The 27,936-nt window shown below is 34.1% G+C and overlaps 1 protein-coding gene across 2 annotated transcripts in view; it reads right to left on the minus strand.

Annotated features, from left to right (window-relative positions):
* Positions 1-27,936, minus strand: part of LOC138716537 (brefeldin A-inhibited guanine nucleotide-exchange protein 3) — a 210,775-nt gene that overhangs the window by 66,313 nt on the left and 116,526 nt on the right. For both annotated transcript variants that reach the window (XM_069849694.1, XM_069849693.1), the window contains 2 exons: positions 27,383-27,556; positions 23,412-23,532 (listed from right to left, as the gene is read on the minus strand). In XM_069849694.1, coding sequence (XP_069705795.1) covers positions 23,412-23,532; positions 27,383-27,556 — 295 coding nt within the window. The remainder of the gene's footprint in view (positions 1-23,411; positions 23,533-27,382; positions 27,557-27,936) is intronic.

Genomic DNA, 27,936 nt, shown 5'->3' on the forward strand with positions numbered 1-27,936 from the left:
TTCTTATATAAATTCAGAGTATTTATATCGCGAAAGAACGATAACAGAATATTAATGGTAACTTGAATATTATTTATAACGCGAAAGAACGGTAGCAGAATACAAATTATAATTTGAATATTATTTATATCGCTAAAGATCGATTAAAAAATAAAATGAAATCTTGAACAAGGCCCGAACTCCCAACCTTTCAATCATTAAGCGAGCACTCTACCGCTGGTCTACGAGACGTAGATATGAAATAATTCCATAGTTCCGGAACTGCTTCTAGAAGGACATGCATCGTGTAACATCGCCGTGACCCGAAGTGGACTTAGAAAATTTTCGCTGTTCACGAGTGCGGCCACTTTTTTTTTTTTTTTGACAACTGTACATCTAAGTGAATCTGCTATTCGTTCCAGTTACAAGATTGCACTGCAAATAGGAAAAACCTTGTGGCTCTTTAGTGAAGGAGAGTTTGTGAAGGAATGTTTACTTTTAGTATCAACAGTTTCATTAAATGCTATTTTCAGAAAAGGAAAATAAAAAAACACTTTCATACGTGTCCCAGTACCGTACTTCATTTGTAGTAGTAATAATAATAATAATAATAATAATAATAATAATAATAATAATGATACTTACAAAGGGTTTTTAAGGAACTCAGAGGTTCATTGCCTACCCTCACATAAGCCCGCCATCGGTCCCTATCCTGTGCAAGATTATCCAGTCTCTACCATCATATCCTACCTCCCTCAAACCAATTTTAATATTATCCTTCCATTTACGTCTCGGCCTCCCCTCCCTCCTGTCTCCCAACTAACACAATAATAATAATAATAATAATAATAATAATAATAATAATAATAATAATAATAATAATAATAATAATAATAATACTAACTAAATTTTTAAAAAACAATTCGTGTTATAAAATATATGCACCGGTACTGTAGAAATGATTGTACCTAATTACTCTAAAAATATGTAATAAAATGTCACCAGCACTAATACTACTATGAATACAACAATAACAATAAATCAGTAATAAAAATAAGAATGGTGATAATAATAATAATAATAATAATAATAATAATAATAATAATAATAATAATAATAATAATAATAATAATAATACAGGAAATTTCTACAAAACAATTCGTGTTATAAAATATATGTACCGGTACTGGCACTGTAGAGATGATTGTCTAAACTAAAAATGTGTAATAGAATGTCACCAACACTAATACTACTATAATGATAATAACAATAAAAGTAAGTCTAATAATATTATCAATAATAATAATATACATATTATATATTTCGTGAGTGTGTCAAATTACGAGACGGCACTGCTGAAACCACTCTCTAAACCGCGCGGCATCGGAACAGGTAGTCCGCGCTCCATAGAGCTTCGAGCTGATGACCCATGCCTTTATACACAAGCAGAGCGGAGGGGTAAGGCATGATTTCCCTCCCCTTAGCCATCACTTGTTCATGCAAAGAGCGTATTCCGAATCTCACCGGTGAGCAATCCGATGGCATCACGGTGTTCCCAATTCCACCGATGACGTCATTGATGCTCCACCGGTGTCGCACCGGTGCCATCAACTTGCAGAGGTGGTGGCAGTCTCCATCAGTGAATCTGATTGGTTCTTGTATAGGGCGGGAATTAGCAGACGAATGACATCGTGCACTGTTGTGTCATGGCGGTGTGTTCTGCTTTAGTTCTGCTGTATTGTTTGTAATGAGCACAACGTAAAAACAATATGTTAATGGCTTATGAGCGAACATGTCAACGGACCAGTTATTACTACCGGTTCAAGAAATAAGTTGTTTATGATCTCTCTTATTTGAACGAGATGGCAGTACGGAAATTTCGCAAAATTTTGCTAGCGTAGCACAGATAACCACTTACACAGTCGCCATGACAGCATCGATTCTTCCAGCAGTTTTGTTCCTTATTTTCGTTGCAACGTGACGTCATTGATGCCACCGGACCGGTGAGATTCGGAATACGCTGAATGTTAAGCAGTTTGAGTATTCTCTCCTTCTTACTTCCCCCTTTGCTTGTATTGCGGGCTGCATTTTATATGACGTAATCTTCACTGAACACTGACCTAAATTGTAGCCTAAACACTATACTGCTGTGCATTAAAATTCATATTTATGTGTAGCTTAAATTGTCTTTGCATGTTACTTAAATTACATGAAAATTTAAGCAACTCTTATAAGATGGAAACCTGCCAAGACGGAAATTTCTCTACGGAACCGTCGCGTGTTCCATCATAGACAGGTTTTATTTAACCTACTGGCATTTCACTACCAGCCAAGATGACGAGCTCTAGGACAACAGAAACATCGATGGAAGGCTGAGAACCATTTATCATAAGGTAAATTCATAGGCACAGGCCACAAAGTCTAATCCTAAGTAGTTCATGATGATGACATTGATCACACATCAAGCATTCACAAGAAACTAAATTATTGTGATACAACGAGCTGCTTCAACATATTAGTATGAGCACGTACTATCAAAATAAAAACATTCGTTTTACCGAATAATCATAACCACCAATACAATCGAAGAACTGACAGAGGAAAGGCTTGAAAATATAATTCTGCATATTATGTTACATTCTTTAAAAATGTATATATTCTCTTATTTTGTAAGTCAGGATAAAATTACAAAGGAGACAGACGTAAATACATATAACAAACCCAACCCTACAGACAAAAAAGCTATGTCACGAAGATGATCCATACTTTCTAATTAAGGCTGGTCCACAATAAATCGGGAACGGAAACGACGAGAACTAGAATGGAAATATTATTAAAATAAATATTTCGGAATGAGTTGCATAGGGCTTAAACTGTAGGTGTATTAAATATTATAATGGGCATAACTTAAAACAATCTCCCTATTTTTCTCTCTCATGCACAAACACATGTATACATCAATAACACTATGTAACAGTGCTAACAGGAACATTTTTATCTGAAGCTTACTTTCCTGAAGATATAAAATTATAATTATTTTACTTAATCTCTGGTCTTTAAGTTTACGTATTATACCGGAATCACTTTTCTTTTTTCTGCATTGTTCTGCAGTATGTTATTCATATTTCTCCAAGTGGCGGCCTGAACATCTGTAGACTTCTAACGCAATATGAGTAAGAAACATTAGAATGCTTCCAATCCTCAAATGAGATATAGAAATCCTTGTACATTCAGAAATTTAAAATAAATATTATAGTCCAGGCACATGATCTGAAGACATTAATTCGTCAATTTAAGCACAGTAACTTAATCATAAACAAAAGCAAGAAAAATCTTTTGAATTAAATATTTTCTAACGTTAATAGAAAAAAAAAAAGAGTTCAGACAAGTTTGAGGGGGCAGTGCCCCATCATAACTCCGCCTAGATGCATCTATCCCACCTTTCAATGAGAGGTTTCAGGTAAAATTTATTGGCCGTTTCTTGCCAATATTAAAATTCCATTTTGTTATCATCCTTGTTGAACACCTCAATAGATGGTAACAAAATATCTTCTCTCTAATGTGCCCCTTCAGAAACGGAATTTGTGAATTCCAGAACTGGTTTTGGATGACCGTATCTGGAGCCAATGGAAATTAATCAACTACATTAGTAGTTAAACTATTACCTATGTGGAGCAAAAGAGTTTAGCATAAGAATATACATTTACTGGTAACTCATTAATTCTAGTTCACGTTAACACGTCTTGTTTAAAAACTTAGGGCCGTATTCATAGACATCCTTAGCGCGGGCTTCCGGTGGATGATCAGCGAAATAACGTTTTTCGTATTCATAAACCAGTGTTAGCGATATGATATGAATCCTGTACAAGTAACTAGTCGATAACCGGGGCTAGTTTAGCACTCTCGTAGCGCAGGCTAGCGAAATGTCTATGAATAGCACCCTTAAAGATAAAAATCCAACTAATAGGAATGTATGCCATATTAGTCCAATAACCTTAACTACAGTATATTGGATGTTATAGCATGTAAGAGATAGGAATGGCAAATATAGTCGCATGCCAGAGCTGTTACTGTACTGATGACATCTGACCCTTCATCACTCAACTCCAACACTTATCACTTCATGGGGTCTCCTTCAGAGAATACAATGGAACCTACTCCCCAGGGGTTCACAGCAACTATCACTCACGTTACATCAAGACAAGTCATTCACCACCAGCAATAAGGCATAATACAGCTTCTTCCATATAATGTTTGATCGAGAAAGTATCAAACACACATTCAACACCACAAACAAATATGAAGATTTTATTCCAAAATTAAAGTAGTCATATTCACGTTGTCTCATAGTTTCAACATCTTCATCAGTAACAGAAGCATAGGCAAAATATTATCAATAGACCACGGAACCTTATGCACTAAAAAACCTGAAAATGTGCATGCAACTATGCAGTAAAAAGTATTGAAATATGCGCTAAAATTTAAAATATAGGGCCTATGCAGTAAAAACACACTTTACAGGTTTATTTGGTTTAATAATGCAATTCGAATGAAAATAATTTGAAGTAACCATCATTTTTATTAAAACTTTTTTTTTATGTAAATGTATTATTACTTACATTTTACACATATATTTTAATTGATACATTTTAACTTTATAACTTTCCATTTTTTAAAACTTCTTTTGCCTTTTACGTAATTATTACAGCAGTAAACAACCAACGATTTCTTCAGGCTCTCTACAATGAAACTGCTTCTCTTTTCTGTCAGAATTAGTTTTTTTAGTTGGTTATTTAACGACTAGGTTATTTAGCGTCGATGAGATTGGTGATAGCGAGATGGTATTTGGCGAGATGAGGCCGAGGATTCGCCATAGATTACCTGGCATTCACCTTACGGTTGGAGAAAACCTCGGAAAAAAACCCAACCAGGTTATCAGCTCAAGCGGGGATCGAACCCACGCCCCAGCGCAACTTTAGACCGGCAGGCAAGCGCCTTAACCGACTGAGCCACGCCGGTGGCTTCAGAATTAGTTTAAATGCCGAGAACGACCTCTTGACACCACATGATGTGACAAGTGTTTTCACTGTCGCAGGTGCTTAAATATATTCTGTGAAATCAAAGCGCATTGTTGTCGCAGGAATTTCATGACCTCAATAATATGTGACTTTCTTGTCACACGTGTCTAAAAACATTCATTTTTGGTTCTACGAAATCAGAGTAAAAGTCTGAATGGCATCTAGGCAGGGTGCGAATTAAGATTTCTGATGGGGGGCGGGGGATAGAATCCTAGATAGAGAATACCATACATTTTTTATTGGGTTATTTTACGACGCTGTATCAACATCTAGGTTATTTAGCGTCTGAATGAAATGAAGGTGATAATGCTGGTGAAATGAGTCCGGAGTCCAGCACCGAATGTTACCCAGCATTTGCTCGTATTGGGTTGAGGGAAAACCCTGGAAAAAACCTCGACCAGGTAACTTGCCCCGACCGGGATTCGAATCCGGGCAACCTGGTTTCGCGGCCAGACGCGCTGACCGTTACTCCACAGGTGTGGACAATACCATACATAAAATTATTATTATCCTCATTCGATACGGCTCAACGGTTGGTCGCACCAAGTTGCTTGTCTTGCATCTTGATTATAATAATAATTATTATATCCAGAGCAGGCTTAAGGTAAGATGTGTAGGTTAATTCCTAAGTTATTGATTGTTGTCACAGCTTGCCGATGATAATACATCAATATTATTTCCTTTGATTACTTTATACTTTATAAAGTAGCTATACTCGTAGTAAAACAATTATATTTTGTGAGGGGGGGGGATAGAAGTTATCCCTGGCAGGGATGTTAATATGAATGTATGTTATATGTTATAATGTTATAATATGAATGTATGAGAGGGGAATAACTTTCGAAAATGGGGGAAATTCCCCATCCCCCCCCCGTTAATTCGCACCCTGCATCTAGGCGACGCGTATTTTCGTCCTGGCTCACATTACACATATAAGACTAGTGGGCATATGTTCAATATACAGAGCTTGCTTCATGTTAAAGTGGAAAACGAGGCAACTTATTTACTCGGAAGAAGTATTAATTGTCGTCGCAGCAATTTTATGTCCTCAACATTAATTAACTAAATAATAATTGGTTTTCTCTCTCACATAATTTTTATATTTCTTGGAAATTATTCGTATTTTTATCACTTAAATTTGAAATTATATAATAAATCTGACAAAAAATTAGAAAAAAGTTAATATATGTATTTACATTTTTTATATTTATATACATCATTTAAAAGGGAAAACTCCCAAAACATGCACTTACGCAAAATAAAGTTGACTTTATTCGAACTAGAGATGAACAAAACTAACTGCAGCTCTCGCTCGCTGTGTTCGCTGCGTTTGTCTTTCGAGTCTCGGCTCGTCATTCTCGCTGCGCTTCGAGTTTCGCTCATCATTCTCGAAATAGCATTTGGTCGGCGTGGAAAGATTTCGTAACTTTGAATAACATAAATCATTGAAATAAATAACATAAATGTTTAAATGTGACAAAAAAGACAAAAACAGAACAGTATCTTAGTTATCAAAATGTTCTGGTTCTATTAATATTACCTATGGTTATATAAATAGAAAAAAAAAACAATTCTCAAATAAATTTGCATTTCTAAGAAACACAAAACATGACAATATCTTTTTACTTGAGAGTGCACACTTGATCTTAAACATATGAAAAAAAAATTCCTAGCCCTTTAATAAGGGCCTAGTAATTAAATAAAGACAGACTGGGGAAAGGATTATTATACACTTAAAGGTAGAGATGTTTCAAATAGGCTACTTCATTGTTTATACATATATAACAGTTGCCAAAGTAGATCAAAGTTCAGTCAGGTGTAAACAACTGCTGACTTCGAGACTTCGGGAGGTGTTCAATATCGAGTCTCGGTACACTCACAACCAGTCTTTACGTCAAGGACGCGACGTAATACAACACTGTCGTGCGGGTTTTCGGCTTTGCGGGCGCTGTTAGTCTCGTTTTCTCGATCGTTGTTCATCTCTAATTCGAACGTAAAAGCCATGATAGGCAAAGATCCAGTTTTAATTTTACAATGTGTCAAATCAATAAAGACATGCAATTGCATGAAGTTCCGCGGTCTAATCATCAATAACGAATTCGTTTATATACAAAAAAAAAAAAAAAAGTGAAGCTTTACAAACAGAACAGAAATGCGTACTCTAAAACATACTAGACTGCACTTGCAACATCCCGGCAAGAGACACCATTCTATCGTTGGTTCAATCTTGCGGGTTTTGAAAAAGGTATTAGCGATGTCAATATAGTTTCCTTCTGCGACAGGCACCCAAATTTATATGCATGCAAGATGATTTACCTATCTTCCTGTCCTTTTAGATATCAGTATTTTGTATTATCTTCGAAACCGTGGACACTTCCGAACGTACATCAAAACTGTCTCATGAACACCTTGGATTTTATTTCGTTCTCAATAATTAAAACATGATGCATACAATGTAAGTAATATGTATGCATAGGCTATATAAATCATTCCAACGCTAAATTAAAACAATCACAATAAATAATTTTTAGTTATTTATTTAACGACGCTGTATCAACTACTAGGTTATTTAGATCAATGAGATTGGTGATAGCGAGATGGTATTTGACGAGATGAGGCCGAGGATTCGCCATAGTTTACCTGACATTCGCCTTACGGTTGGGGAAAATCTCGGAAAAAATCCAACCAAGTAATCAGTCCAAGCAGGAATCAAACCCACGCCCGAGCGCAACTTCGGATCGGCAGGCAAGCACCTAAGCCGACCAAGCTACGTACACTGGTTAATGAATCATATCGATATAAATAGAGTGATTCACGAGGATTTACCGTCCCTTACTGAGCTTATTTCCGAAGACATTTAGAGCAAAAAATTCATATAAGCATTTGTCCTATCTCAATATATTCAGAATTACACTAATTTGAAGTTATTTGTAAAATACCTTTATTCTTGAGTTTTAAGAGTAAAAGAATATTACAGATAAAGAATGAACTATTCAGGAGTATCATTTCTTTAATTAGCTAGTATTCTGAAGCTAAAAATGTGTTGTGAATTCTGTAGTTGCTTCGTACAGAATTTTTTTAACTGCAAAATTACATTTTCTTACGCATTTATTACAACAAATTACAAATCACGCCACTCTTGTGAATTCTTTAAGGCTGTACATTAGGATGCATAATTAAACTGTAAAGAATCAAGTTCCTAAAGTCGTATGATCTGTAACAATTTTTGTGATAAGTGAATAAGAATGATGTCATTTTTAGTCAAAAATTGGAAAATATAATTTGTATAAAGCAATTATCAACACATTTTTAGCTCCATAATACTAGCCAATTAAATAAATGACACTTCTGAATTGTTCATTCTCTATTTGTAATATTTTTACTCGTAAAACTAAAGAAAAAAGGTATTTTACTAACAATTTCAAATTAATGTAACTTTGAAAATATTGCGATTAGGACAAATGTTTATATGCTCATTAAGAATTGCCATATGATATACCTTTTCTTTTGTCATTATACTTGAGAATTTTACCAAAATAGGTCTACTTACATTTTTCCCTGTTCTGTATGCTTCTTTTATTTGTCCATCACATCAATCTTGAACCAATCCCAGCACACTTTCATTACAGTCTCGTATGTTTCCAATGCCTGTTCCTTCCTCTTTTCCTAGATTCCAAAAAATATTAAGTTCTCTCTTCTCTGATCATCTTCTAAAAATTTCACTTTTACTTTTCATTTGGTCGTTTTCTCTCTGTAGAGTTTCTAACTTCTTGTAGGTCTCTTCAATGTTTGCTTCAAAGTTTACTACTGCTTGACTATATTCTTCAATATTCACCATTATTACACTGTTACACGATGTCATGGGTCAATGCCTTTACTACAATGTTTTCTCACTGCCGATGCCCCTTCGCACACTTATACTGGGTGTTCAGTTCAAAATGTGTCTTGGCTCGCTGTATGCCGTCATGTGGCTAGCTGATGAGCCTAGAGAATTCAATCTTCCTACACTTCCGCAGCTCAGGTGTATAATCTAAGAGGCAGAGAAGTTGGCTAGCAAGTACGGCGTTCATTCTGAAGAGTACGTACCGATACGTACGGTAACGCCGGTAGTGGCAGGAATGTGAACTGTTTAGAAATACGTACCGTCGGGATATGGGGAGAGGGTAAAGACGATTACTTACGTATTTGTTGACATTAACTTCGACGGTCAACATGGACATGGAGCATTTGATTTGTGTTGTGGAATGTTACCGTACGCAACCGATGATAACAAATACCCTGCGTACGACTTGCCGGCGCAAAACACAGTTCGAAAGAGGTTATGGTAGCACACAGACCGTACAGACCGCCATCTGTTGCTACGACGTTCAAGTTATACCGTACACGTTCTCAAGTTCAGATTGGAGAACGCCTTAAATAATAGGCAACTTCTCTAACATATAAGCTGAAACTCGCTTCAAATCGGTGACCCAACAACAGTGACGTCATGACACACTGTGAAATGAACACCCAGTATACTGATATGCTGTTCGCTGTGGACTGACCAAAGTCATATGTTCATGCATTCATTCGAAACTGATGTAATTAGGCCTTTGTGTTGGACCTTGCCTTCCATACCTCAGTGAAAAAAAATGTCATTCCCCTTTACAACTGGCGTGTTATAGGTTATTATTTGGAAGCAAAGAATAAATTTTCACTATAATAATTCTCTGTCCAACAGGCCTACTGTGCCAAGCCGTTGCACTGAAATGACTGGATGCTCATATGTCATTGTTGTTTCTCAAACGGTTGACTCAGATGATGCAAGAGTAAATGACAGAAGTGCCAATAATGCATTGCATCAATGAGCACTGTGATTACTCTCAAACTGCAATTACAGTGTGATAAAGTAAAATTTGAAATAGAAATTAAAAAGGTTGGAATCTGCCTTGCTATTATAAAAGTAAAGTATTCCAGATTACTGACATGAAAGCTCTTTTTAAATTGTAACGTTACCGGTACCTCAATATTTGATTTTACATCACAAAAATAAATATTTAATTTAATGTCTTATAATTCCATTACTTTAATAAAGGTACAGAGCATTCCTATGCAGATCAGTCCCAGGTGGTCATGTTCCATCAGCTTATATGGTGCTAGTGTGGAGCTCCCATTCCGAGAAAGCTAAGCGGTGAAGAATGGAGTAGGAAGGATCTGCATAGGGAAACATGTATGGACTTGTCTGTATGCTGGCGAATGACCACTTGCCACCTACCAACAGATTTTGTTAGGTAGAGGCTGGAATGGGACCGGTTTGCATAGGAACTCCCTGCACCTTCAGACCTTCAGCCTTGATAATTTATTGGAATTTATACAACTTTTTTCTTATGATCTGCTTTCATTGACAGAATATTAGTCTAAACAATACTTTTAAAAACTCGTATTTTAATATTCTTTAAGTTACATGTTTATAATTTCACTGTCAACAGGAACGAGCACTCAATTGTCTTTCATAACCTCAAATCGTCAATATATCAATTGCATTCTTACCTTTCTGGTAACAAGCAATAATTAAATTTTCTTCTTTATGACAGACTAAATTTTTACTGTTATCCATCAACAGGCACAGACTGATCCATCAAAAGAGTTTGTTTAGCAAACATTCTAAACAGTATTAGACATAAAAGACCACATATCAAGTATGAATATCTTGACAGAGAGTACAAACATTTCACTGCTTCTTCAGCACTCTACTCGACCACCCATCCAAATCTACAAGTTCAGCTATCTTGTAGGCACACCCCGAGATGGCAGATAGTCAGAGGAATAATAATTATAATTAACCGTCCTTGAAAGGAGATACGAGGCAATTCAATCACGATTAATTTCTAGGCTTGTGGAACGTCAAAACCATAACAGCATACTTGTTCCCACATGTCTGTATCATGCATAGGGATCCCAAGACCTATAATGGTGGATGAAGATATTCCCGGGATTCAGCCACATCTTGAGTGGCTGCAACTCCTTGGTTTGTGGCAGTATACCTCACTGGCCTGAATTTCGTCTAAGTTTGGTAGGTCATCTAACTTGCGTTTGCATTGCGCAACTCCTTGCATTTGTGAGATATGTGGTGGACCCTTCCTGAAGAGGGAATGTCCACTTGTACACAAATTCCTGAGAGCTATATCAATCTGAAGCTCTGTGGTGAGTGGAAGCCAACCAATTAAAGTTACATAATACTCTCCTTGGATAAACACCGAATGTTAAAAGAGGGTGCTTTCCTGAATACCCCTTAACAATCCTTTTAAGAGTGGCAGGAATAACTCCAGCTGTGAAAACGCGTAAGTGATGCCGAGCAGAAACAATGGAAGAACACTGATCTCTGGACTGTCAACTCTGGCACCAGTGACAGCTCCTCCACTAATATTACCAGTACTTTCTTTCTGGTAGTGCACAATGGTACCCAATCATAGCTTGCTGTCTCTATCTACTGTTGGCTGTAGGATTCATTTTGCCATTCTATGACTTAATTGCTTACAAATGACTTTCAGATAACCCAGAGTCTCATTGCCATCCTCACATAAGCACGCCATCAGTCTCTATCCTGAGCAAGATTAATCTAGTCTCTACCATCATATCCCACTTCCCGAAATTCCATTTTTATACTATCCTCTCATCTACGTCTCGGCCTTCCCAAAGGTCTTTTTCCCTCAGGTCTTCCAACTAACACTCTATATGCATTTCTGGATTCGCCCATATGTGCTACATGCCCTGCCCATCTCAAACGTCTTTATTTAATGTTCCTAATTATATTAGGCGAAGAATACAATATGTGCAGTTCTGCGTTATGTAACTTTCTTCATTCTCCTGTAACTTCATTCCTCTTAGCTCCAAATATTTTCTTGAGCACCTTATTCTCAAACACCCTTAACCTCTGTTCTTCTCTCAAAGTGAGAGTTCAAGTTTCACAAACATACAGAACAACCAGTAATAGAACTGTTTTATAAATTCTAACTTTCAATTTTTTTGAAAGCAGACTGGATGACAAAAGTTTCTGAACCGAATAATAATAGCAGGCATTTCCCATATTAATTCTGCATTTAATTTTCTCTCAAGTGTCACTTATATTTGTTACTGTTGCTCCAATGTATTTGAATTTTTCCACCTTTTCAAAGAATAAATTTACAATTTCTATATTTCCATTTCGTACTATATTCTGGTCACTAGACATAATCATACACTTTGTTTTTTCGGAATTTACTTTCAAACCTATTTCTTTACTTGCATTAAGTAAAATTTCCGTGTTTTCTTTAATAGTTTGTGGATTTTCTCCTAACATATTCAGGTCATCCGCATAAACAAACAGCTGATGTAACCTATTCAATTCCAAACCCTCTCCGTTTTCCTAGACTTTCCTAATGGCATATTCTAGAGCAAAGTTAAAAAGTATGGGTGTTAGTGTATTTCCTTGCTTTAGCCCACAGTGAATGGAAAAAAAGTATCAGACAGAAGCTGGCCTATACAGACTCAACTGTATGCTTCACTGAGACACATTCTAATTAATCGAACTAGTTTCTTGCGAACACTAAATTCAATAAGAATATTACAGTATATAAAATTTCTCTCTTAACTGAATCGTATGCCTTTTTTTTAAATACTACGTACCATTATACTCCCATTTTTTTCCAATATCTGTCGGATACAAAACATCTTATCAATAGTCGATCTATTACGCCTAAAACCACATTGATGATCTCCAAGCATTTCATCTATATATGGAGTTAATCTTCTCAAAAGAATATTGTACAAAATTTTGTACATCAACGAAAGTGATATTCCTCGAAAGTTACTACTACAGTTAGTATTTTCCCCTTACTTTAAGATAGGAACAATTACGAACTTCTTCCATCGTATGCCTTTTTTTTAAATACTACGTACCCTTATACTCCCATTTTTTTCCAATATCTGTCGGATACAAAACATCTTATCAATAGTCGATCTATTACGCCTAAAACCACATTGATGATCTCCAAGCATTTCATCTATATATGGAGTTAATCTTCTCAAAAGAATATTGTACAAAATTTTGTACATCAACGAAAGTGATATTCCTCGAAAGTTACTACTACAGTTAGTATTTTCCCCTTACTTTAAGATAGGAACAATTACGAACTTCTTCCATTGTTCTGGTACAATTTCCTTTTCCCAAATAGCAAGTACAAGTTTATAAGTTTCGTTAGATAACATGCTTCCACCCTCTGGTATTAATAGAACCGATAATTTAAAAAAAAGTTCCCTCTTTCACAAGGTGTGAAGTCTGGGGAATAAGAAGGCAACAAATTTCTACTAATGCTACACACAAATATCCATAGTCGGTCATGGATACATTAATAGTATATGCTGTTGTGTTATTGTGCTGAAAATACACCGTGAAATGCTCTATATATTCATCAAATAATGTTGCAAAATGTTTCTTTTGTTCTTAAATCTATAAACTAAATTTAATACTGTATTTCTATATGGAATTGGCCTGTTAGGACATTTATACCTAATTTTTTGCCTAGTTTTGTCACACTTATTTTTCTGTCTGTACATACTGTATATGTGCATACATTCTCTCAATGAATATTTGTTGACGATTGCCTCACAACAAATGAGAGAAATAACTCAACCACAGTCGAACTAGAACTGAGGTATGTAGTCCTGTTGTGTGTTTATTAAAACACAGCCGAATTCATGTCCCCATGCACCATGAGGTTGTGACAGCACACAGTGATAGTGACCAGGACAATAACTAGGCATATAGCCGATGCATGGCCCATTATAGACTGGAGAAACAAACTGTATTAAAAAGTGTCAGTGTTACGAAGAGGATATTAACTTTTTATTATAAGTTTTGTTTATTTTACAACTACTCAGTTCTTTAACACATTACCAGTGACATTATTTGTAGTTCATTTCCTTGAATTATCATTTTCAACACATAGAGAAAGAAATGGAAATAATATACTACAACCAAATTTCTTGGCTTACAAATCGATAACGTGTTCAATTGGAAAAATTATATTAAAGAAATTACTCCCAAACAAAATTCAGCATGTTTTGTTATTAGATCTCTGCAAGAGATAGTAAATATCAATACCTTAAAAACAATATACTTTGCATACTTTTACTCGGTAATGAGTTTTGGAATAATATTCTGGGGAAATTCTACAGATAGTAACAGTATATTCCTACTACAAAAAAGAGTAATTAGAATAATAGTATGTGCCAAATCTAAGGAATCGTGTAGGATCACTTTAAAAAAATTACAAATAATGCCCATGGCATGTCAGTATATTTTTTTCATTAATAAACTTTCTCGTATGTAATCATGAAAACTTTGTAACTAATGCAATAATTCATAGCATAAATACTCGCCAAAAAAAAAATTCTCTCATTCTCCATCTGCAAGTCTATCGTGCTATAAAAAAGGAGTGCGTTATATGACAATAAACATACTGTCTCTTCTCACTTTATAGATCTCTTGGGTATGGAATAACAAGTTTTGATGGAGAAATCATTGCAATAAGTGAAAGACTCAAGAATCTTCTATGCCACATCAATAAATTTAAAAATGCAGTTATATTGTCAGACTCCAAAGCAGCTATTCCATCAACAGTCTCTAAACACACACCTTCATCTCAAACAGCAGAAATAACTAAAATGCTCTCTCTATTAATATCACTCAATAAAAGAATTGTATTCCAATGGATGCCATCCCATTGTGGAATCCTGGGAAACGAGAATGCGGATGCTTTAGCAAAGAAGGACAGCACTGCTACTTACAGACCTGTTACTAAATCTACGTATTACTCTGTGAAAAGATTTATTAAATCTACATACTTAGACTTCAACAAACAAAATTTGATAACACAATCTCAAGGGAAAAATGGAACTATCTGCATCAAAATCCACAGTTAATTCCCGATTTACCACGCAAATCATCTATAGCTGCATTTAGATTGGCAACAGGCCATGATTGTTTGATCAAACACCTGCATAGAATTGGAATATATCAGTCTCCTAACTGCCCATTGTGCAACTCAAACCAAGAAATGGATTCGGAACACCTCAAAATCTGTGCTTCAGTGGCTGGCCATGATAATATCTTTGAAAAATATTGGAGTGCAAGAGGTCAAATGACTTTATTGTCAAACGCCTGGCATTATAAAACAACAACAACATTTTTAATAGCCTCCCTATGGATATAAAAAAATCAAACTCAAAACATAAGATTATCTAGGGCAAATTAAAGAAGTACCTAATTTCTCACACCTTCTATTCTGTAGGTGAATTTAGGACATTCAGCAACTCTGCATGAATATTTCTGTCTTGTATCAAGTATTGATACTAACCCCTTGTGTTGTACTAGTATATTGTAAAACTCTTCATACATTTCAACTAGACTGTGACTACAATTAAGACTTTGTAGTACTATTAAGATTTTTTTTTTTTTTTTTTTTTTACATGTTCCATATTCTAGCTGTGAAGCAATGTACAAATACCATGGAATGTAAATAAATACAATACAATACTATACTATATACCTAAGAAAAAAATTATATCTTAAGTTTATGTACTGCACACAGAAGACATGTTTTATAATCTAAAAGAAGAAAATAATATTTGAAATGCAAATTGTATGGTTTAACTAAATCTAAGTAATTAATTTTCTATAAATTTCCATGATGTAACTCTTCACATAATGTATTTGCTTCTAATATTACTTTTATATTTCTGATAATTAGTATTCAAAATTAATAGAAATATGGAAAGGTGTTGGTTGTTTATAATGAGATTCTATGTAACATGTCAACCAATCTTCAAATAAAATCGTAAGAGTAAAAACAACTTATGGACAAAATCTCACGTAGGTTTATAGGAAAGTTATGCTTATAATTGACTGTGAAAAGTACGTAATCTTTTATTAGAAAAAATATTCCTTCCTATTGACCGATTTTTCCAAGGTTTTAAACTGTTCCTGGTTAGGAATATATTCTGACTGCACATTTTGAAACTTAAATGGTATGTACCTAACACTTCTACTTGATCTCTTAAATTCTGTGTTTATTCTTGTATCATTGAAGTCCTTGTGCCTTTGCTCTATTTCCGTAATGTTTAGGTTACATTAGTTTTAAAAATGCTGTTTTAATCAATCTCTTAGTTGAGTGGAAGAAAATTTTACGACTAGTTATAAATTTTATTTTTTATATAAAGGAATTTTCTGTGATAACACAGATTCCTTCAATAAAAGATACCTTCTATTTCCAGTTCTCTCGATCTAACCTGTCTTCACCTGTCAGGTTTCCTTCCTACATACTCTTCATTTCCTCTGCCCATGTGGATTGCGGTCTTCTTCTTCTTCCTCTTCTTCTTCTTCCTCTTCCTCCTTCTTCTTCTTCTTCTCATCCTCCTTCTTCTTTTTCTGGTTTTCAAATTAGGGCTTCTGTATTTAATCTATATTCTCTTTTCATAACATACTCATACCTTCTTAGCTGCAATTCTTCATTTTATTTTTGTGACTTTTTTGTATTCACTGCAACGTAATTTGTTTTTGTAGTTCTGTTAATAGTTTTAAATACTGTTGAATTTCACAGTCCTGTGCATGTTGATATGTGGTTTACATTCATTGTATAGGTGAGATCTTTACATAACCGTCATCTCACACAATTGCTGGAATTTAATAGTACATTGATGCAATGTAGATGATGTGCCAGACGATTTATGTTCCATATATAGCCTAAATTTTGCAATTGCTTCTTTTCTCTGGAAAGAGTCATAAGTAATTCTATCTCATTTTGAAAGTGATTCATTCTTCTTGTTTATTCCATGTATCATAGGCGAAGTTATGGGGCAGGGAGGAGCACTGCCCCCCCTCAAACTTGTCTGAACTTCTTTTTTTTTTTTTTTCTATTAACGTTAGAAAATATTGAATTCAAAAGATTTTCTTGCTTTTGTTTATGATTAAGTTTCTGTGCTTAAATTAACGAATTAATGTCTTCAGAACATGTGTCTGGACTATAATATTTATTTTCAATTTCTGGATGTATAAGAATTTCTATAACTCATTTGAGGAATGGAAGCACTGTAATGTTTCTTTTGCAACAGCCTGTACTCAGGTGTTAGAAATCTGCAGATGTTCAGGCTGCCACTTGGAGAAATATGAATAACATACTGCAGAACAATGCAGAAAAAAATAAAACTGATCCTGGTATAATGTGTAAACTTAAAGACGAGAGATTAAGTAAAATACTTAGAATTTACATTCCATATGGTATTTTCAGGAAGGTAAGCTTCAGATAAAAAAGTTTCTGTTACCACTGTTACATAGTGTTAGTGATGAATACATGTGTTTGTGTATGAGAGAAAAAAATAGGGAGATTGTTTTATGTTATGCCCTATTATAATTTGTAGTAGACCTACAATTCAAGCCCTATACAACTCGGTCCAAAATATCACAGATATGGATGTAACACTGTAAGAAATTGCCCCTGAAAATACCTTCATTAAATGATCATATTCCGATATACTGTACCACAGTCAAGCTATAACAGGGAAGAAGGTAAATAATGTCCGCCATAACCTTGTTTATCGGGCTTCTATGGTTTTGCTTTGCCCCCCCCCCCCCAAGGAAACTGTTCTCTCTCCGCCTATGCTATGTACTGATTATCCAGTTCTGATCCTATTCTTTGATTTAGACTATAATAGTGGTGTTGTTTTATTAAGTTGTTTGAAGAGTGTAGTTCCTCCTTTCACTAGTTGGTCAGCCATATTTCCATGCAGAGTCAAATGTGATGGGATCCATTATATAATAAGTTTCTGCTGTCTCTCTAAGGTTCGAAGCAGCATTCAACACTCTATTATTTCTCTATTGCTCGTTAAATGTGCTGGATATCATGGATAACTGTTTATTTCAAGTTTCTTATACAGTAGGCACAGCAACCTCTGTACAAAAAAAAAATTCTGTTTTACATACCCTCATACAAGAGAGTCAAGAGATGTAAGTCTCGAGAACATAGAGATCATTACTGTGGTCTAATTCACCCAATCTAGTGCACACCAAACAGATTACTGAATTTCTGGCGAATTATTCCAGGAAATGTCCAGTGGTTTCATCAATCTGAAATCACATTCTTAATCGCTTATGCAGTTGTAAATCATTAAGAAATCACATTACAATATTGTTAAATAATTGTCAGAAGTTTACTGACTTATGTTCCAACAAACTAATTAAAAATGCCTTTGAAATGCTGCACCAACGATTATTAGATTTATTAAATACATGTTGGAAATTTGGACATATACCAGCAGAATGTAGAGTAGCAAAAATATGCCCTGTCTTTAAAACAGGAGACTGACACAACTGTAACAACTACAGAGGAATAAGTATTTTAAATACTTGTTACAAAATCTATGCATCGATAATAAAGAACAGATTAAACAAAATAATAGAAAATATAATCTTAGAGTTTCAAAATGGATTTCGTGAAGGTAGAACTTGCTCTGACTGCATATTTACAATCAACCAGGTAATAGAAAAACACAGAGAATACAATATACCAACTTATACAGCCTTTATAGATTCTGAAAAGGACTTTGACAAAATTAATAGAAACAAATTATGGAGTATAATGGCCCAGAAAGGTATACCACAACATATTATAACAGTGATAAAAAGCATGTATGTAGAAAATAAAATTTCGGAATATTTATGATAAGACGAAAGTCTTATCATACATATTCCAAAGTGATACAGTGTTAAAAGTTGTGTAATCAAGATGTAAAATAAAATTGTAATAGAAACAGGATCAAATAACAGGAAGAATACTATTACAAAAATAAACAAAGGAGTAAGACATGGGTGCCTCCTCTCCCCGCTATTGTTTAACATATTTATTGACAAAGTCGTGAGAACATTTATGACGGAATTATATGAACATTTTAAAATTAATAATACATTCTTAGACACATTACTGTTCCCTGACGATCAAGTTTTAATCTTTAGCTCAGAAGATAATCTGCAAAGAATCTGATTCAAATTAGATATAGTAAGTAAAAATTACTTTTTAAACATTTCTTCTAATAAAACAAAAGTGTTTACATTTAGAGGATCGGAAATAATAAGAGCTAAAATTATATTAGAAGGAAAACCTATTGAACAGGTCAACTGCTTTAATTACCTCAGTTGCAACACATCACATTTGAAAAACGAAGACTTTATAAATAAAATAAATAAATTCAATTACATATATGGTACAATAAAGAGATGTCTAAAGGTTACGCGGAAAGACACCAAACTTAAGTTTTACAAAGTGGTAGCAGTTCCTATGTTGATGTACGGTGCAGAATTTTGGGTTCTAAATACCTAAGAAAGAAAAACGCAGAATAGAAGCTGCAGAAATGAAGTTTTTGAGAGGTGTGGCTGAATATACTTTATGGGATAGGAAAAGAAATGACAATATTCGAAAAGAACTCAAAATATTCAAATTAACAGAAAAAAAATATCTCAATATAGGAATGATTGGATGAAGCATTTAGAACAGATGGAAGATGACTGCATTCCAAAATTAATTTTAAATTATAAACCGAAAGGTGTAAGGAATGTTGGCAGACCGAGAAGGAGATGGATACAACAATTGTAATTCATGAGACCGGAACAAGCCCTGAAGCTGATGATGATGATGAAGAAGATGATGATGATGATGATGATGATGATGATGATGATGATGATGATGATGATGATTCAACAAACAATATGGTCGCATAATCAAGTTGCCTAGCAGACTACACCACGCCATAACTTAGGAGCACCAAGCACCAGAGTTATGAATTCACACATCCATTTCGGGTTGTTTTCGAATTATAGTCACGACGCTGTTATTCCTCCTCTTTGCTTACGTCTTAGGAAGTGAAGGCTCTATAAAGTCTAGGTAGGTAGTGTCGTTCGTCATTTTTGTTCCTTCGTTGCCGAGCTACCAGGCGAGGAATCTATTTGCCACACCGTTAAACATTATCATGTCATAGTTTCTATGATAATAAATCAAACACAATGTAATTCAGCAAATAACTGAGTGGCAAATAACGTCCTCGTGTGCTTTCTGCAAACACCAACGAAACAGCCAAAATGGCGGGTGATTATATTAAGTATTTAGCGAGCCTTAGGAAATGTATAACGACATCATCAGCAAATCACAAGACGCACACGTTTAAATGTAGCCGACCTGCAACGTGATTGGCTGCTGGAAATCAGAGCAACGGGACTATAGTATCGCCCATTCAGAAAGAATTTGTTACTGAAGAGGACTTGAAGGAACTTTCAATCACTATGCAAACACTGTGCATTCCAATTGTGATGTGTTGGGAACGGATTTCTAGGTGCTAAAAAGGAGAGATTTAGGACTTCATAAAATCAAATTTAGGACTTTTAGGAGTTCATGTACAGATAACATTCCATAATTTTAGTACGCACTAAATATTCCATTACAGGTGGAATTTATGTACATACATACGTACATATGGTATACTGAACTCAAGACTGAAATGCTATCGGTAAAAGAGACTGATTGCTGATTGGTCGGTTTCATTTCGCACAATGGGGATGCACTGTCACGAAAACTAATTTGTAAGCTCTCACCAAACCTGAATAACCTACCACCCAATTTACACTAGGATGGACTTTTCCAAACGAACTTTGGTTTCAGGAAATTATGTAAAATCTTCTTCCCTTCCCTTCTAAGACCAATATGAAACGAACTTGACAGACTAGTTCTTATAAGAGTTTTTTTTTTTAATTCCATTCTTTGTAGTTCTTGGGATTTTTTTTTTTTTTTCATTTTAGTACCGGATTTTTTATATTAAATATAGACGCAAAGTATTAAAAAAAAAGCACTTTCCAGACACAAACATAGTTTTTAGACATTTATAGGAGTTTATGGTTCATTTAGACATTATAGGTCATATAGAATTTTAATAGGCGGATTCTGTGTACATGAAACATTGAACATTAAGATTACTGAATAACATACGTACGTCTAGGACATAGCAAAGAAAATAGGTATGGAACTAGAAATCCGTTCCCTAGTGCAGTGGCGACTCGTGATGTTTTTTTTGTATGTAGGATATGAGATTGATGACTGATGACCAAGACAGAAAATAATAATAATAATAATAATAATAATAATAATAATAATAATAATAATAATAATAATAATAATAATAATAATAATAATGATAATGATAATGATGATGATAATGATAATGATAATAATAATAATAATAATAATAATAATAATAATAATAATAATAATAATAATAATAATAATAATAATAGAGCATGCAAAATCAATACAAGTAGGCGTATGTTAGTCTTTGACTCAGATTCTGGAACTGACAATTTATTAGTAGTGAAGTTCGATTCTCCTCCCTTTTTTAGTTGCGAAGATGGCTCCTAAGCCATTGTAGTGCCTGATATTTACCGATGCTCCATCATACAATTGCGCAATTAATTTCTTGCTACAGTTAAATGATTCTAAATGATCAAATACAACTTCAGATATTCTTTCGGCTGTCCTATCATCTGAAAATCCTGTTAATTCTTGTATTTATTATAGCTTATTTTATTTATCTTTATGCATATGTAATTTTGTTTTTTATTCATTTTATTTTTTTATATCATATCATTTTAAATTATTTATTATTTAGTTTATTCTATTCTTTTAAAATGACCAATGAACTGCATTTAAGAAGACTACAAGGGTACTTGAAAATTCTTATTGTAGTCTCTGACAGGGTCTCCATCACCCAGAAAAAAGAGTCGTAGTATTAGGATATGCGGTCATATCCTCCCTCTGCACTCTCCCCTGTCCATTAACTTCACTGTTAGAAAAAACCGTTTGTTGTAAGATATTTGGATGGTTCCTCGGAAATTATTTCTGAGCTGTGCAGTGGTGACAACTCACGACAGAAAGTGGAAGCTTACAGGAAATTATTACGTCGGGACGCAGTGAAAATCAAAATTTGCAATTAAAATGTTTTCTATCCTCAGAGGCACGAAATTAAACTGTAGGATCATTCTCATATCCTTCATGGAGGAATTGCCACTGCCCAGTGATATGTAAGCCTTCTCTGTGGATATACATATTACATTGTGTGTATCGAAATGTGCTAATTTTAATAGGACTTGCATCATCTTTGCAGTCACATCCACTCAGTAGTCAACTTGAGATGACCACTTAGTTTTGCGTTGAGAAATGAGCTTTATTTTTAATTTACTCATTACATTGGCTACAAATTAGTGTAACAGTTCTCGAATTTTCAAGAAAACGGTGAAATCTGTCTCCAACTTTCCTTGTTATATGATTTTTTTTTTTTTTTTTAATTTCTAAACAGCTATTTTTCCCACTATCCAAGTGATTTTTATATCATATTGTATAAAGATCCATTCATTTTTCAGTAATAAAAATATTTCATGTGCGTCATTCTAAGTTGAACTGACTCACACATACTAAATAATATTAACAATATTCATCCAATTGTTTAAACGAAAAATCTCCGCATTCAAACAAACTGCACACGCAAACGATGTTTTTAGTATCAGTATTCTGAAAAAGTGTATTTTTATGAAAATCTCGCAATAGATGTTTGCAGCATCATAATATTTCGTATAAGGAGAAAGTAAAAATACTCATTTTAATATTTTGGAGAAGCAGCATATTTTCAGCATCAATAGTAGCCTACTAAATCAGGTATTTTTACACAATTTCTTTGTTACACTGCAAATTACAGGCATATTAGCCAATTTTAAAAAAAATATATTGGAATACAGTGTGAGAAAAATCCCCAAAAATAATTTCATTCCTTCTATTCTTTATATGTAACATGTTGTTGTTTTCTAATGCCAGGTGTTTGACAATAAAGTCATTTGACCTCTTGCACTCCAATATTTTTCAAAGATATTATCATGGTCAGCCACTGAAGCACAGATTTTGAGGTGTTCCGAATCCATTTCTTGGTTTGAGTTGCACAATGGGTAGTTAGGGGACTGATATATTCCAATTCTATGCAGGTGTTTGACCAAACAATCATGGCCTGTTGCCAATCTAAATGCAGCTACAGACGATTTTCGTGGTAAATCGGGAATTAACTGTGGGTTATGATGCAGGTTGTGTTATCAAATTTTGTTTGTTGAAGTCTAAGTATGTAGATTTAATAAATCTTTTCACAGAGTAATATGTTGATTTAGTAACAGGTCTGTAAGTAGCAGTAACATTTACACACAAACTTACACACACATAAATACACTAAGTTACATTAAAAATTTTACATGTGTCTTACCTGATACATGCACAACCCAATCTTGCAATACTTTCTGTTGGCTGCACAACACACTCCACCATGACCAACAGCAGTTGTTTCAACATCAATGTAGCTTGAGGCATGCCGGGAGACTCTTTACCTAAAAATGAAGAATATTATGTTATTAATATATACATAAGCAAAATACTGTAAATAAATCTTGAATAAAAATAAATATAAAACAACTTACACAGAATGACATCTACTACAAATGAATTGGTCGGAGCTAAAAGGAATTAAGTCAAAATATGAAATTTTGGGTATGCAATAATTTGAACAACTGATGTCATGCGCATCGAACGGTGGAAGAAGGAACTAAGGCTGGTATTCATAGTCGACACTTTCGAGTAAAGTCTTGGAAGTTGTCGATTATTAGAACGTGCGGAAGAGATGGCACAATGTACAAAAGCGCTACATTAGAGATAGGCCTAAAGACAATCCCGTGGAATTTTATAATGATATAGAATTTAAAAAACCGGTTCCAATCTGATAAAGAAACTTATTGAGATTGCTAATCTTTTCGATGACTGGTTGACAAAAACGAATAATAGAGGTTTGCCAGTGCCTCCAATAATGCAGTTATTGACTGCATTAAAATTCTATGCTACAGATATGTACCATACATTAATATATATAATATTATAGTTCAGATATTTCTGTAGCAACATTCGTATATTTATAACCTCAATTCGATGAAGTGATATGTAGGTAGATATGCCTATATAACCTATTTTTTATTACTGAAACGAATTTTTTAACTTAAATAATATTAAACTAACTTCAATCTAATGTAGGCATAACTATCTAAAATTGGCAATGAGAGACCTCACGTGCCTGCCTTCTAAGCAGATTCCATAATTATATTGGGTTTAAAATGATTTTGATTTTTGTTGACTACCTGTATTTTGAGATAAGATTTATCTTGATGTTGATATAATCATTACTGTTTTGATACTGGTAATATATATTTTCACGTCGGTAAGCAATACATCTACTGTCTCTAGTTCATGTGCAGTCATAACCTCACCATGAAAAGAGATCTCATACTATTAGGCCTAGGCCTATTTTGTTATGCATTGTAGAAACATTTGGCATTCAAAATATTCCTGAAGAGCAGGCAATAATGGAAACGAGAGAGAGAAAATAGTAATAATAATAATAATAATAATAATAATAATAATAATAATAATAATAATAATAGCAGTAGTAATGTGTTTATTTCATTCTTTTTTTACTTCTATTCACTATTCACGAAAAAGACAAAAATGAAAATAAAGGAAATAACACGATATATCAATGAAGGAGAAACGTATAAAACCTAACTTAATGATATAAATTTAATTATATATATATATATATATATATATATATATATATATATATGCACAAAACTTAACCTACTCAATCCAACTTCACCTAACTATATAAACTAATAGAAGATATGTACAAAATCTAACCGAACTATATAAATCAGTGGAACGGATACATACAAAATTAAACTTAGCGGCATATATGAATGAAAAAGATATGTACAGAACCTAATCTAACTATATAAATTAATGGATCAGCTATGTACTGTACAAAACCTAACCTAATTTCACCAGCAGTATCACTACAGTAACTATTTAATAAAATGTTATATATCTGAACTGACTAAAATAATCTAAACTATCGTCAACAAAAACTAGAAATTGAAATAAAACAACTTTAAATATATATTTTCTTTCTTGCGCGATCAATTAGGCTCCCAATTCAAATCACAAACATTATAATTTGTTATTGTTTGTTCACTTGTTTTGAAAGGCATTGTGGGACTTCTATTACCAACCAAATTGTAACTCTACACTTTGCTGGAGTAAAGTGATACTTTGTAAAGTGCACTTCTTCAATCGCCTATGAATACCACTAGTATGAAAGAGCCACTTTCGTCAAAAGTGTCACTTTGCAAAGTGGTGATATAAAGTGTCGACTATGAATACCAGCCTAAGACTTTTAAATATTCTTTTGTCTTCTATAACATCCAGAAGTGAGACCAAATACCGTCATTTTAAAACAGAAAAGAACCTTTGTTCGCTCCACAGATTTCTGTTATATATTATATAAATGTGCAATATACATCCTCATTGTGATGTTATTACAAAATTCCGATGTTATATGCCGCTTTTGGGTGTACTAAAGCCATTATGTGAGTAATACATACCGGTACTTTATTTTGTTGTTTTACAAATGGCAGAAGAGCTAATTCACGATCTGAGTCCCTGAAGCTTCCAGGATAGCAAATTAGCATTCTATACTTCGATCCATAATGTTTGACAGGAAATGCAAACAATACTGGCAGAGAGAGAAGTGTAATTGCTATTGAACCAATGGCAGAGGTCTCATTCCATGCTTATCTAGAAGTAGGGCAGTCTGAAGCGTTCTACCCTGTCCAACTTCAAGACAAGCCTGGAATGAGACCTCTGCCATTGGTTCAATAGCAATTATCCTGTTTACATCTCCTGTCAGACATTATGGAACGAAGTATAGGTAGGTTTGAAAACAGCCTTTTCAAGATGGCGGCACTTCTTTACGGGTGTACTAATATGTTTGAAATAATCTGTTAAATTATTTTCCAATTAACTGGAAAATTCAGTTATGCAGCACTGGTTTTGTCCCACAGTTTCCAGATACGAGGAATTCTACTGTAATTTTATCTTCCAGATACTTATTTATTCTTTATATTTACCTTATGTTTTACTAAATTTTTGCACTATTCTACAAACAAATCCCATATTTCTTATCGATTATTCATGCTGTCACCATAACCAACCATCATTATCACTTCAATTCTTCCCCTTTCAGTAAGAGAAATGAGTTTTATCCCCATGCTGAAAAAATTTCATTGTTGATTTATTTAATTGATTTTGTTATTCATATTGTTAGTTCAATGGTTGAGCTGTTTGGACTTTTTTAGTGTTTTGTTTAGTTACAAGCAGTGCTGTCATGGAGGCCATATGGGGCCATACATCGTATGGGAACCTACAATTTTTTAAATTAACCTATGGAGAAAAGAAAATTTTGTCTGTATGGAGCTATACGCCATATGGGTGCCTAAGTTTTGTATGCAGAGATCCGTACAGATCTTAGATCATCTCTTTATGTTCCTAATGTATTTTCTTTGATGTTCATAAAGAAAAATTGTCCACCTCTGCAGCACTATCCAGAATTATATAAAATAATGGTTGAAAAACAAGAAGTACTGCAAATACACACTTCAAGATTCATCGAGACAAGTGTTATTCTATGGTGGTGCTATATGGTGTATTCTTTAAATCATACTTGTTATACAATTAAAATGTAAAGCAAAACAATTTCTCTACTACTTCTTTAATATTAAAAAAATCATTAAATGACAGTCGGTGAGATAGAGAGAGAAGAGTAAAATATACTTCAAGGGAGAAAACAAGGGGTGGGGCGTATGGCCAAGAAAAAAATTATTGTGACAGCACTGGTTACATGGGTTACTCTACGTGGATATGTCTACTTATTTTGTATAAGTTCTGCAAGGACGTTGAAAGAAATTTCATTAATATTTGAAAGAATATCCAGTGACATGTATGAAATCTTTATGTTTACATGCATAACATTTAATGCAGGTTCAAAATTTAATATGAAAAATTATTATAGAGTATCGATAAAAATAAGTTTTTGTAGCTCTCTATACACCTGAATTTTTGAGACACACATAATATTACTTCCTTTAGTACCAACAACTTTCGTATAAAACACTTTATGGCAAAACAAAAAATTTGTGTGTGCACGCACGCATGCATGCATGCGATGGTGCGAGTGGGTGCATGCGTGTACGCGAATTTTTTAATGAGATGCACAATAGGAGAGAAGCTTAATGTTTTTAAACTTTCTACTTAACTAAATTATCTACTCTACTTTAGTACATTACAAAGTCTCACCTTCTTGTAATTGAGTGAGAAAGTCTACGACTAGATCAGTTGTCAAGCCACAGCACTGTTTAAAGTTAGGAGCAAAGTTGTCCCAACCTCGGAAGATGCGACCTGTTTTGCGTAGCCAGCTCTGAACCATGGGCAATAGCAAATGGTTTACACAATGAAGAGCAAATTCTGGACCTAATAACATACACAAATCCATCATGAACACAGGCACATGAATATTATAATCTTGTGAAAATAAATTGTACAACATATCATTAGAAATGCAATAAATCAAAGTCAAAGAGTGTGTGTGTGTGTGTTCTGAAACTGAATTGTGTGTTGAGAATTTCATTTGGATGTGTTTTTGTGTGTCTACATATTTCGAATTGTTCTAGACTAGACGGCATTTCGGAAGGCGGTCAGCTGCTATATGCGCCATAGCATTTCTGGTATGTGACGTCACAAGCTTGTTCAGTAGAACCAATCGGAATCAGTCTGTAACAAGTACTTCCCGAGTTCGTTTGTTCACGCGTGAGTGTTTCAATACATTGAATAAGTAAAACTAACATTTACTG

Source organism: Periplaneta americana, chromosome 16 (genome assembly GCF_040183065.1).
Source record: "Periplaneta americana isolate PAMFEO1 chromosome 16, P.americana_PAMFEO1_priV1, whole genome shotgun sequence".
Lineage (NCBI taxonomy): Eukaryota > Metazoa > Arthropoda > Insecta > Blattodea > Blattidae > Periplaneta > Periplaneta americana.